The 13,210-nt window shown below is 48.4% G+C and overlaps 1 protein-coding gene across 3 annotated transcripts in view; it reads right to left on the reverse strand.

Moving 5' to 3' along the window:
- DSCAML1 (DS cell adhesion molecule like 1) overlaps positions 1-13,210 on the reverse strand; it is a 346,450-nt gene that overhangs the window by 313,822 nt on the left and 19,418 nt on the right. For all 3 annotated transcript variants that reach the window (XR_008380577.1, XR_008380576.1, XM_053593394.1), the window contains exon 3: positions 11,362-11,508. Coding sequence is in view for 1 of the 3 variants with exons in the window: in XM_053593394.1 (XP_053449369.1) it covers positions 11,362-11,508 (147 nt within the window). In the remaining 2 variants the exon portion in view is untranslated. The remainder of the gene's footprint in view (positions 1-11,361; positions 11,509-13,210) is intronic.

A 13,210-nucleotide genomic window follows, 5' to 3' on the forward strand; every position in this document is an offset into this window, starting at 1 on the left:
ACTTTGAGCCTCAATTGCTCCGATCCCAGTGTGGAGGGGAGGAGTCTCTAGGGGTGAGAGGAAACACCTCCGACTTAGAGGCCTCTGTCTCAGCCTAGGGCCCCACCTGGGCTCTGAACTGGGATACAGTAGAACTGTGCCTGGCTGCAACAGGCTTGGCATTCCACCTAAAAGTTGAACTTGGCAGCCTGCAGACACAGGTGTCTAAGTTCCAGAGGTTTCTGCACACAGCAAGATGTCAGGTAGACCAAAAAATCCACAAGCAAAATGTTAGGCTTGAGCTTAGGACCTGCAAGGGGGTAATGTTAAGGGCTTTCCTGTTTCTCTGCCCCACCATGAGATCCAGGCTTCTCATCATCCCATCCCCACACTCTCAGCCCTGAAATCCACATGACGCTCTGTGTAAGGAAAGCAACGTTCACCTCACTAAATGCTCACACCTATATGATCACATCTGTGACCTCAGTCTTTGCGGAGACTTTCCAGGCTGCAAAGAGAAGGTGACTAACCTTGGGTCAGTTTGTGGGTGTGAGTCTGTCCAGCACTAGCAAAACTTGAAAACCTACATATGGAGAAACTACATGTAGAAAATAGATCTATATAGAAAAAATGCATCAGATACGTGGAGAATGGATTTCTCTCTACATAGAAAAAAAGTACATAATTTGTTCCCCAGGCTGGAGTGCAGTGGCAATGATTACACTCAAACTTGTAGGCTCAAACAATCATCCCCCATCAGCTTGCCAAGTAGCAGGGACTATTGATTTTTTTTGGAGAGACAGGTATCTGGATATGTTGTGTAGGTTAATGTCAAATTCCCAGCCTCAAGCAACCCTCCCACCTCAGCCTCCCAAAGTGCTGGGATTACAAGCGTGAGCCACTATGCTCAGACAGCACAAAATTGTTAATTCTCACAGCTGAGGAAAGTGAAGCTCAGAGAGGCTGAAGACTTTGCCCAGGGTCATATGACAAGTAAGGAGCAGCGTCAAAATTTGAACCCTCGGAAGTCAGAGCTCACACTCTTTTACTTTGCTACACAGCTTCATCCCACCCTAAAAGAGGCTCCAAGCAAGCCCTGCTTACCTGAAACATAATGGTGCTCTATTCTAGCAGCCATAGAACCGGGTGTAACCATACCTTTCCCTCTGTTTTAGTTCATCCCATTTACAATTTAATCCAAAGTCACCCTCCCAGCTAAATCTTCCTCTAGGTATTCAACAGACATTGTCTGAGTGCCTACTATGTGCCAGCACACAGTGAGGCTTGTGGCACTCCAGGCCACCCACTGCAAGCTTCAGCTCTGGACCCACAGCACCGTCTCCACCAGCCCTGCTCTGGAGGCAACATCTCATTGATACGCAACAGAGTTCAAAATCACAGGCTTGGCAGGAAGTGCCATCTATACATAGCTCTACCATTCTGTAAGCACCGTTGGCTTCCTCTGAATAAATGCTACCCTACATTAAATGCCAGAATTCAGCAAGCAATGCTGCATGTTTGCGATGAGATTGAGAACTAAAGGCAAGATTGATTCTGATGTGAGCACCAGCACAGCAAATGGGTTTTTGAAAACCCTATAATTTTTCTGCAACCCTGGACTTCACTAAACACACATTTTTAGACTACAGCACAGTTAGGTAGGCATTAAACAAAAATGAGGTAGTCTAATGATGATTTATGTGTAGGCTAACCTTCTATAAAGAATTCCGCTCTGATTTCAGGGTAACTTACAGAGGTGCCAACTTAACCAAACAATGCAGCTTACTCCACGTCCACTGGCACGATGTGATCCGGGGCAGAGTGTTTGCCTGCAATTGTCTTAAATCTGCTGAAATTCACCCAGTGGGTGCCCTGGAAATGCAGCGCCTGCCATGAACTAAATGGAAAAGCAAAACATGCCACATGTACACGCCGCCAGAGGCACCTGTGAACACGAGACGTTTCTGCTTGACTGAGGCGCAAGGCTGATGGTTCTGGAACCAACCAACTGGCATGCAAGCTCCCAGAGCAGCCCGCCTGCTGGGGTATTGGAAGAAGTCCCGGGGAGCTGCAGGCACACACTCCAGGTGGGGCCTCCACAGCTCCCAGTGTACCCCGTCCTGGCAGGGTGACCTTGAATTAGGGCCATAAGTCTCCTGAAGCCTTGCTTTCCTCCTTTGTTAAATGAGTCTGCTAAACTTGTGTCTCCCACAGATGTGGTTGGGAAGATGCGATTAGACCACGCCAGTGAGCTGGTTCAATAAACCAGAGACCCCCATAAAAAACAAAAGGTGACACCGCCTGCAGGACATAGATTGAGAAGGGGCCCAAGTCATCTCAACAAGCCAAAGTCTAACTACCCCAGGCTCAGACCCTGCCTCGCCACCTTCTCACTCTATGGCCTTGGGCAGGGGACTGACCTCACTATGGTTCAGGCCCCACATCTGCAAAATGGGGATACTAATAAGCTCTACTGCATAGGATACTTGCAAAGATTAAATGAAATGACGGAGAAAAACACGGTCGCGTAACAGCTCAGTAATTGATCTCTATTGTCTTAGCAACCGTGTTATCGCTCTGATTCCCATGTCAATTTAGGCCATCTGACTAGGAAGAGAAATCCTTTCCTGCTTCCTGGGGCTTCCTGGTCATCACTAAGGTGCAAAGTGTGTCTAATGGTATCAGAAAGCCGGGTTTTCTCCATGCTTAAAGGAAGACTACAAGGCTGAGTCCCATGCCCCCTTCCCCACCAAAGCAAGAAGACACAAACAATGGCAAGGTTAAAGACCAGCTGCCTTTTTCTCTCTCCAGCTGCCTTGGTGAGGGAAACAGTAACGTTTGGGAGTCCATAGGACAGCCCTCAGCCTGGAGTCACTGTTACAGGGAAGAGCTTAGGCTTTGGGGAACAAAAGCTCTGGGTCCAAGCTCAGGCCTTGCCCCTTGGAAATTAAATGATCCAGAGTAAACCACTTGGCCTTGCTGAATCGCATTTCCTTTATATCTAAGAATGGGGGTAGCATGCTTCCAGGGTTCCAGGAACTAGTGCCTGCCACAGGGCCCTGTATACACGTGACTTCATATATGTTTATTTTCTTCCCTCTCAATTCTCTTCTCGCTGCACAAGTCCCAAGCCTCACTGTACCTGTTCTTTTCTGTAAAATGAGCATAACAGAGCAAAAGGAAGGAGCAAATGACATAATGGAAGAGCTCTCTATAAACGGTATCGTTTTAGAGTCACTACGGGGTGTCCCAAAGATAGCCATGGAAAATGGGAAATTGTAGCTAAATGGACTTTTATTTACAAAATCCTGATTATAAAATTTCACAAAGAGGCGGCCAACATATAGAGAATATTTTGTAAATGTTTACAAAATTTTATAAGGAATAGTCTGTAAATAAAGATACATTTAGCTACAATTTCCCATCTTCCCTATGTACGGCCACCTCTGGGACACCTTGTAATTATTATTGTACCAGGGCTTGAGCACTTTGGGCAAATTAGACCCAGCCAATTTGGGGAGCTGATCTTTACCTTACCAAACCACACACTTTTATTTCTTCCATCAACAGTAAATTTTTGTCAGATACCCTGCAAGGTGTTAAGTGAATACAGAGGTGAATAAGGACACATCCCAGTCATTTCATTTCCCTCTTTCTGCCCAGATGTTATCACAGTACATTTGAGTCACATATACTGTGGTGGTCATCTACCTCCCACCGTCTACTGAGGGTTTTTCAAGATCATGTTTAGGGGATTCATGCCCCACCTATGACCCAGTACCACCGTGCCTGCACCCCCGCTTACTCATGTTCCACCTGTAGTCCAGCATGCGGAAAGGATAGCACGGGTGGGAGTGACAGGAGATGATGTCTCTGGACATCCAGGGCTAGCTGGATGGGGCTCAAGCTTAGAAAACCCTGTGAAGTTGGGTGGACAATTTCCCCGACGCACTGAATTCATTCCTTCCCCTTCTAAGAATCTGAGTCTCCTTAGAGGCCTTATTTTCATTTCAAGGATTCCTTCTGCAGTAGGTTTCGTTGTCCCCATTTTGCGGATGAATAAACTGAGGCTTTGAAAGTAACTTGCTCAAGGTTACAGGCTAAGTCTCGCAGACTCCACAGCCTATCTTTTTCCCACCACATCCCACTACATCTTCTGTAAATAGTCTGCCCATAACTGTCACCCAGTTCTCGCTGGTTGTTTGTCCTTTTCTTGTTGATTTGCAGTTGTTTTTCAAGACAATATAGTGCAGCACGTAGGAAACAGGAGATGCAGCCTAAATGCATAAGCTTGCATTGTGGCTACCACTTACTAACTTGAAGCAATTTGCTTCATTGTTTGTCCGTCTGCTTGCTCATCTATAAAATGGGGGAATAACAGTCCCCTCATCTTCAGATTGCTGTATAAATTAAATGAGCTCCACACACTAAAATGCTTAGCGCAAAGCCTGGCAACTTAATAAGTGCTTGATAGGCTGGGCATGATGGCTCGTGTCTGCAATCTTAGCACTCGAGGAGGCTGAGGTGGGAGGATCTCTTGAGGTCAGGAGTTTAAGACCAGCCTGAGCGAGAGCAAGACACCATTTCTACTGAAAATAGAAAAATTAGCTGGGCATTGTGGTGGGCACCCATAGTCTCAGCTACTCAGGAGGCTGAGGCAGGAGGATCACTTGAACCCAGAAGTTTCAGGTTGTTGTGAGCTGAACTGAAGCCATGGCTCTTTAGCCTGGGCAACAGAGTGAGACTGTCTCAAAAAATAAAACTGCTCATTAAATGCTAATTATTATTATCATCTTGTCCCTTATTTTAGTGCCCAGAACTAGACAGGACCTTCATGAGTTCAGTGGTCTCATCCTCCAGCCATGTCCCTAGATCCTCTCCTTACCCACTGCCTGCACTGTCACCTCCACCCAAAGTGCTCCCGCGGCCTGGTAATGTATTCCACTCCCTCAGGATTAGCTACTGGGCCGCCACCATCAGGGAGAATCTTGGCTTCTGCTGAATCATCCTCTTCATGGGAAGATGTGATAGTCCCTAAAGAGAGGCCCCTGAAGGAAAGGAACAGGTCATGGTCAACCTGGACTCTTCCGCAAGGCTCAGCACTGAGCCTGGTGCCCAGCAGGCGTCTAGACCCCCTTTGCTGAATTACCTCGGCCCCATCATCTTTTTCATATTAGCCCAGGATACCCACCTCAGCCCCTTTTCTCCAAGCCCCTAAATAGTTGAAAGCTCCCCAACTTTGCATCTAAACAGTAGAATATCACAAAAGGAACCCAGAAGCAATTCAGGGCCAGCAGACTTAAACCCCAGTAATGCTACCCATCTGCTGTGTGACCTTAGGCAGCTCCCCACTTCTCTCCTCCCCTAGCACAGTCCAGTAGGGGAGAGACTGTCATTTCACCATCATCCTTAATCCCTAGAGGAGTGTGGGGTCTGAATAAAATATAGACCCTGCTCTTGATAGTTACATATCCCCGGAGTGGGGATAACACAGATTTTAAAATATTACAGGACAAATATGATTAGTGTCTTGAGCTTGAGGAACTGATAAAGTTCAGAGGAAGTTAAGAAAAGGATCCCTTGGAAGGAGGTTAATCTGAGTGACTTTTAAATCCATTCTCAGCAGAAATCAGGAAAGACATCATGAAAAAAAGTAGTATTTGAACCAGACTTTGAAAGACGCGTAGGCTTTAGGCTGACAAAGAAGGAAAATAATCTGGTACCTATAGTAAAAGAAAAGTACCCCCTGAGCAGTTAAAATCACGTGCCCTGGGAGAGAGCTGGAGGTAGAAGGGAAGGTGGCCGGGGTTTCTGTCTCAGTAAATGAGGGGGATGGACTGCATGACAGTATGTGATTGCACACGTTTGTATCCTACCTGTGGTCCAAACCGTTTCTGGACACCACCTCGTTGTCCATGCCCATCCCCCATCCAAGTTGGTATAGATTCCTATCAGCCTGAGCAAAGCATAAGTAGCATGTTGAATCTGCATTCCAAAGCCAAATCAAGATCATCTCTGTTTATTATATTGTGACTATCCATCCTTGTCCATCAGAACCAACAACACAAGCTGAATCCTAAATTCCTGGATTAGAACTGTCCTTGTGTCTTCCACTGACCCCAAATAGAACCAGTGCCCAACAAAGCCTTCTGGTTAGAATGGATGTTTGTACACCGACTGTAAGCTAGAGATGGGTTGCCCTTCAGAAAGCCAATGCCTGTGGTTACTGCACATACAGCCAGAGGTCAGCCCAAGGGCTAGTGACATGTCTCTGTTCCCAGCAAGCAGAGGAGACAAGGGTGGACCTTCCTCTGTCAAAACCTGAGGACTGTGGCTTCCTAATGAGGAGGCTTCTCTGGAGGGCAGCAGGAGGCAGAGGAACCCAGAAGGCCGGCTCCAATCCAGGCCATGTCCCTTACCAGCCGCGCGGCCTTATATAACTTCCTTGACTTCCCTGGGCTCCAACATCGTCAATCATAAAGTTGGCAAAAAAACAAGAGCAAAACGAAACAAAATGATCTCTTAACTGGTTATTTGAGGATTAGAGGTAATATATGTAAAATGCCTAACCCAAAGAGGTCTCCATACGTTTTAGCCATTAGCATTAATCTTATTATTATTATTACTCTCCAACAGTGCTATGTTGGGGATACAAAGATGAAAAAGATACAGTTATGCACCCTCCTGCGGCAGACAGACAGAAATAACGGCCTGTGATGCCAGACAGAATGAAGTAAGTGTTCCAGAAATGAAACCAGAGGGGTAGTTAGGTCTGCCCAGGTGGCAGACATGCATCAGATCCCATGCAAGGGGACATGTGGACCAAGTTTAAGGGACAATAGAGGGGCAGGGTGTCAGTAAGAAGAGGAGAAGATAACTGTGTACTAGACAGAAGAGATCAGAGGAGCCTATGAGAAGAGCTATGGAAACCACTTGGAACCCTAGTTAGTACTCTGAAGAAGTGGGGGAGGCTGGTGGACGGGACCGGCATAACTGTCACTTTGCACAAAGGTGGGCTACAACTGCCTGATAGGAACCCTCCCCTGGAGGTCCTTTCAGACAGAACCCCTCTGACCAGATTCCTCCTTGCTCCCGTCTCTCCCTTACCCCAACACACAGTATCCCCTAAGCATTTCTAGTCAAGGCCTGAGGACAAGTCATTATCAAGAGCCCTGTCACACACACAAGGGGACTGCAGCAGGCTCGTCTTCCAGAGCATCAGCAGACACATCGGATTGCATCTGAGCAGCGTCCAAAACTCCCCACTGGGGCCAAGACAGCCAGTCAGGATGCTGGGGAAGAGCATGCTGGGAAACTCCCACAAGGAGCCCACATCGATATAATCGGGTCTGGTGGAAATTAAAAGCTATTAGGAAGAGGGCCGGATTTATCTTTATATCCAATAACATGCATTGTAATGGTGATCAGGCAGATGGGAAATTAAGCCACATCTCAGCTTCACGGAGGCTGTAATTTTAATTTATGTTTGTGCACAGCCCTCGGCTCTCTCACCCCCATCCCACCTGCCTTGAGAGCTAGTTCACCCCGAGACTGAGTCCCTGGGGAGAGAAGTAGGGGTGGGAGCCTGCCAGATCAGGGGCTCTCTGCTTTACACACACTTCTTTAAATAGTCAGATAAGGAAGATGACCAGCTGGAGGGAGGGGGCTGTGGGGGAGGTGGCAGAGATGGGTGTAGTAGGTAGCTCTGGAGAAGGGTGGCACTTTGAGTGGTCTCTCCAGCCTCTCCTGGGAAAAGCATTGCCAAAAAGCTGGTTAAGGATTCCACCAGTTCCAGGATGGCCACAATAGCCAGGAAGGGTGTCCCATGAGCAGATATCCAACTCATGAAAGTTTTCTGAGTTCATAGCCTTTAATTCTTCCCAAATTCCACCATAAACAGGTGTGGGAGGGTTGGATCTCATTCATAGTGGTCTGCACCTTTGTAGGAGGGCCCCCTCCTCCCAGGGTACCTGCTTTCCCCTTAGGGGGACCTTCCAGGGCCCAGGTGGCCCACATCAGTCCCCCTGTTCCTTCCTCTGATTTCCAGTACCCACTGCAGACCCTGTGGCTGTAGAGCATCTGAACCCAGCCATGCAGACCCAGAGATCAAAGTTAACACAGTTCCCCTCTCTTCCAGAAGCTGACCCTGAAAAGTAACTCTGGCTCATCCTTCCTCAACCTTCAAGGTAACTAATCATTACATCTGACTCCACTGTGAGAAGATGCCGTCTGTCCAGCCCTTACCTCAAAATATACACACACACATATACCCTACAGAGCGCACACACTGGGTATAGTGTGAATATGGATAGTGGGGTGAAGGGAACCCTATTTTTATAAAAGATCAAACTATTTGCATTTTCTGAAATTAAAGCATGTAGCATGTAGTCCCAAGTTCACCTACAAAGCCTGGAGGAGGCAAAACTCCACTCTCTCTGGCTCTCACGGGTTCCTCTGGGAGCATGTTGGATTCATGAGTTTTGGGGAGACTGTTTCTGGATTTAATACACAGCTGTAGAAGAATCTAGAATGATTGTTGATGGGGCTAGAGGGCTGGGTGGGAAGGAAAATTCTCCAAGACCAAAGGAAAGAAAGGAGTTCTACAGAACCAACGTTTAACACAGCCCTGCAGATTAGCATCCAGGCTACTTCCCTGATAATTATGCCCTTTGGGGCTACCAGCCCAGTCTCGGCATCAAAGACAGCCCTGAAGCCCCAACTCCAAGGTCCGCCTGGGGGAAGCTCACTGCCTCCAGCTCCTAAGCACAGGAGTCCATTAACCTTCCCTTTCTCCTATTTGATCTCATAGTTCTATCCACTCCCACCTGCCCATCTGGATTTCAAAGCCTCTGTCTGTGCCTTTCCCCAGATTCCATCAGATTTCTTCCAACCAGCCATTCATCCACTCACTGATGATTTAGTGAGCATTTATCCCAAGTGCAGAAACCGCCATGCTGAGAGCCAGGGCTGGGCGGATGAAGATGACCCAGTTCCAACCCTTGGGAAAGGCAATCTCACTGGGGGGACACAGACTCTGTTACATAGTAGGAACACATACACCGCAACAGGAAACAGTGAGTTCAAAGAGGAATATGCTCTCTTCCACCTAGTAATAGCTACAGCCTATCCTCAGGGCATGTCCTGCAGCGATCTGAACATTATACATATATTAACACATTTCATTCTTACTTGAACCCTATGAATCCATTTTACAGTGCAGAAACTGAAGAGGTAAAGAATTTGCCCAGCGAGTAAGCAATGGAGTGAGTTTCAAACCCAGGCGGTCTCTGGTCCCATGTTCTAGGCTTTTAATCTCTACACTGGACTTGGTTCCATGAAGCCATCCCTAAAAAAATCAACAGACATTGATTTTTTTCCAAAGCCCTCACTGCCTATAGTACACATTTAAAGCCTCCTTTGCACCCAGGGTACACGCGATTGGATACAGTTGTTGAGTGCCAGAAGGCACTTCTGTGTCGGGGTAAGCCCACAGGCTGAAAACACAGACCTGGCTTCAAACTCTCACCCTCTGCTTAACAGATGTGTGAGCCAGAGGTTACTTTGCTTCTTTGAGCCTTGGTTTCCCTTTCTATAAAGTGGAGTTGGGAACATACTTACAGATTTTTTTGTGATGATAAAGTTTCTTAGCCTAGTGCCTGACATATAGTTAGCACCCTCCAAAATTTTAATATAATAATAAACTTTTTGATAGATGTAACTCTTAGTCCATAAACTCAAGTGTATAAGAAACACCACATTTCTTCACGTTCTTTAAATTGCCTTAAATCTGACTCTGCTAGATGGGCAGGAAATTGTCACCATCAATATTAGCATTTGTCCCAGAGATGTACCAAGGTCCAAGATCCCTCTGGTCCTCACCAGCCCATGGTCCCTGTCTGCATGACCCCTTTGGGTGTTGGGCTGTGCACCTCATGCCTCATTTAGACCCAAGAACTTTGGCCCTCAGTCCTTAGGGGGGCCCACACAGCCACCCTCGTGGGGTCCAAATACTTCTGCTGTATCCATAACCACCTGTAGGACCCCACCCCATCTCTGGCATCCTGTTATCTCTGCCCCAGAAAAAATACTCATCCTAACCTTTCCCCTTAGCTTATAGTTTTATAAAAGACAGGAAGAACAGCTATCTTCAAGTGGCTTCAGATTCCTGTCCTACTACAAGCTCCAGAGCCAGCATCACGTAGTATAATGGCCTGGGCATCTGCGTGGAGAAAAAGAAAAAGCACTGAAAGCAAAACACGAATTATCGTCTTACCAAAAACATCCCACCACGTTAGCTATCAGTTCGCGAAGCACTGGTTCTTATCTCAGGTGGACACTGGAACCACGTGGGCTTCTGAAGATGCTGATGCCCAGGTTCTGCTCCTAAGGTGCAGAACCTGGGCATCAGGTGATTGGGGGCAGGCCTGAGCATTGGTGTTTTTAAAGGAGCTCCTCTCCTTGGGGCTCAAGAATTCCTGGTTTAGAGGGTTTCATGCATTCCCCATCTAACTGTACACCTTGTAAGACAACAATCATTTCCTACAGCCAGTTATGGGACCTCAGTGCTGAAGGGCACTCGGAGAGCACCTGGCCAAGTTCATCCATTTCACAGAAAGGAAAATAAAAGTCCTTGGTAGAGAAAGGAAGGGAAAAAGCAGCAGAACCTCTGCCGTGTGTGGGGATAAGGGAGTGCATGGTGGAAAAATCCCAGTTTTATAACTGGAGGCCTAGAGTTATTTTAAGGACTTGAGGTCTCTCTTGGGGTTTCCAGACCTGTTTTCCTGTTGGAGGGACAACCCTGAAGAAATAAAAGGAACAAATAACAAGAAGTTCACAATCACGGCAGCTGTAAGGAGGTGAACCTACAACGTGGTTTGAGGCCCATCTCCCAAAATCAGCCTCCGAAGGAGGCTGGCTAGAATTCTGATGGAGTCTTTAACCAAGTCAAGCAAAAGGAGAAAAACAGCCTCATCTGTTTACTCAGGTCTGGCCCTCCGAGGGGCCAGTGCTCATGGCTCCCGTCATCTGATGCAGAAACACAAACCACAAACCAGCCTCGCATCCTTCCTCTCCCTTCTCTCTCAGGCATGGTGCTTCCAGCCAGCCTTGCCTCTCCTCCATCAGAGCCAGGCTGAGCCAAGCCCCAGCCGTCAGGAAGGGCAGGGCCACACCCCGGGTCTAATGGGACCTTCATACATCACCCCAACACAGAGATGTGCCAGAGAGAGAGCAAAGACGCTTTTGTGCCAGAGCATTTACCAGAACAGTAACAAATCACTCACCAGAACCAGTCTCATGATTAACAAGCGCTCAGGCACTTCGAGTTCATCCGACCACTGCCCAAGCACCCCTGTCCGCCACCGCCCTGTGATTCTTTCTTACCTGGGATGATGGAGACTGTGTCCTTCTCCCAAGACACGACGCTAACATATTCCTGCACTGAAGAGGGGGTGAGGCACTTGAAGACGGCCACGTTTCCACGCATTGACCTTTGATCCTCCACCCGGACGGTGTAGGGTTCCCTGAAAACTGTGGAGAGTTTGGGAGTAAGAGGAGAGTGTCACAGGATACAGCAGGGGCCCCAGAAAGGAGCAGCAAATGAGCTCAATTCCCGCAGCACCCCTCCCAGCCACACCCTCACCACCTCCTCTCTCCACCTCCCACCGATCCAGCCCAGCAGCTCCTGTACAAACTGGGTCCTGTCTGGGCAACCCGTCTCCATCAGCCTCCGCCCTGATGCACTGGGCAGCCTGCTCTGCCTCAGAAATATTTGCCCTCCCTTTACAGGATTATACCTCCCAACTCCAGCCTTTCCCGTTGTGGTAATTAATGAAGCATATTAGATGGTAAGAGCCTCGAGGGCAGCACCTAAACCCCGTAACATTCAACTAGGGGATGAACAGGTGATAAGGAAACACCCTAGGAGTCCCCAAAGGTAACTAAATTGGATTTCCTGTGTCATTCCTGGACCCAGGGTGGCAATCAGTTTGGGCACAGTGATCATAATTTGCTAAAATAAAACCTGTGTGACATATAACGTAACAGCAGTTTGGGAGCTACTACAACGCGACAGCTAACCTGGGAAATGTAGATCAGATGCTGAACTTTCTGGAGGCTTAGCGGTTTAGAAGGATGATGGGAGGGAACATTTGAAACTGTGACTTGGACACAGTTCCCAAGATGCTCTGAAACATCCGTGCTGCTTCCTCCCCTCCTGAGACTGCCTGTGGCCTCTAGAGCACCCTGCCCTGTCCCTCAGCTTTGGCTCTGCCACAGACCATCCCCTAGTTGAATGTTACAGGGTTTAGGCGCCGCCCTCAAGGCTGCTCCTTTCTGGGGCTCCCTCCTTCCTCTGTCCCAGGGCTGGTTTCTGGGGCACTGTCACAGCCACTCCATGTGTCAGGCCCTCTGGGCAGGCTGACCCAGGCTGCGGAATGGAATGGGGTGTCCTGCCTGTGCCCTTCCTCCTCCATAGGGCCTCCCCGAGGGGCTCACTCTGTCCTTCTACCCCTTCCCTGCCAAGCAGAGCTGGAACAGCCAGAGCTCCTCTGCCCACAGACCTTGTCCCTCAGCAGGCACCTGGGCAGTGTGCCCTGCTCGTCTGCCTGCCAGGGTTGCCAAGGTGACACTTAGGGCCCTGCAGCCCCTCCCCCACTGTGCACCTGCAGCCCCTCTGGCATCACCGAGAGCGGCTTAATAGGTCATGTTTCCAGCCCTCCCTGGTCGGCCCCAGGCTTTATTCTTTCCCCTTCTGGAGTTGTGTCTGTTATGGGGAAGGTGGAGGAGAGAAAAGAGAGGAGAAGCTCCACATTTGGCTATGGGAGATCACAGAGGGGACCAAGGAGAGCTGACCAGGGGGGCAGGCAGAGCAGGGAGTGGACAGGGCTGGCTGGGGTGCAAGCCACCCATGTTGTCCCAGGGAGTCAGCTGAGGGTGACAGTTAACAGCACCAAACAAGCAGGTCCTGCCTTCTCCACTGACCGGCATTGTGATCCTGAACAAGGGTCAGTTAAACTTTGGGAGCCTCAGTTTCCTCATTTGTAAAATGAAATAACAATCAGAGCAGAAAGTAAGAGGCCCAGTGCTCCCAAGATGTTACTTTTCCTGATAGCTGCACCTCTGTGATTAGCTGACGATGTGCCCTTGGGCAAGAGACTTAAATCTGTCTTAGTCTTAATCTCCTTACAGACTCACTGTGAAAACTGCATCCTAACTCAACCACAGGCGTGTA

Source organism: Nycticebus coucang, chromosome 6 (assembly GCF_027406575.1).
Source record: "Nycticebus coucang isolate mNycCou1 chromosome 6, mNycCou1.pri, whole genome shotgun sequence".
NCBI lineage: Eukaryota > Metazoa > Chordata > Mammalia > Primates > Lorisidae > Nycticebus > Nycticebus coucang.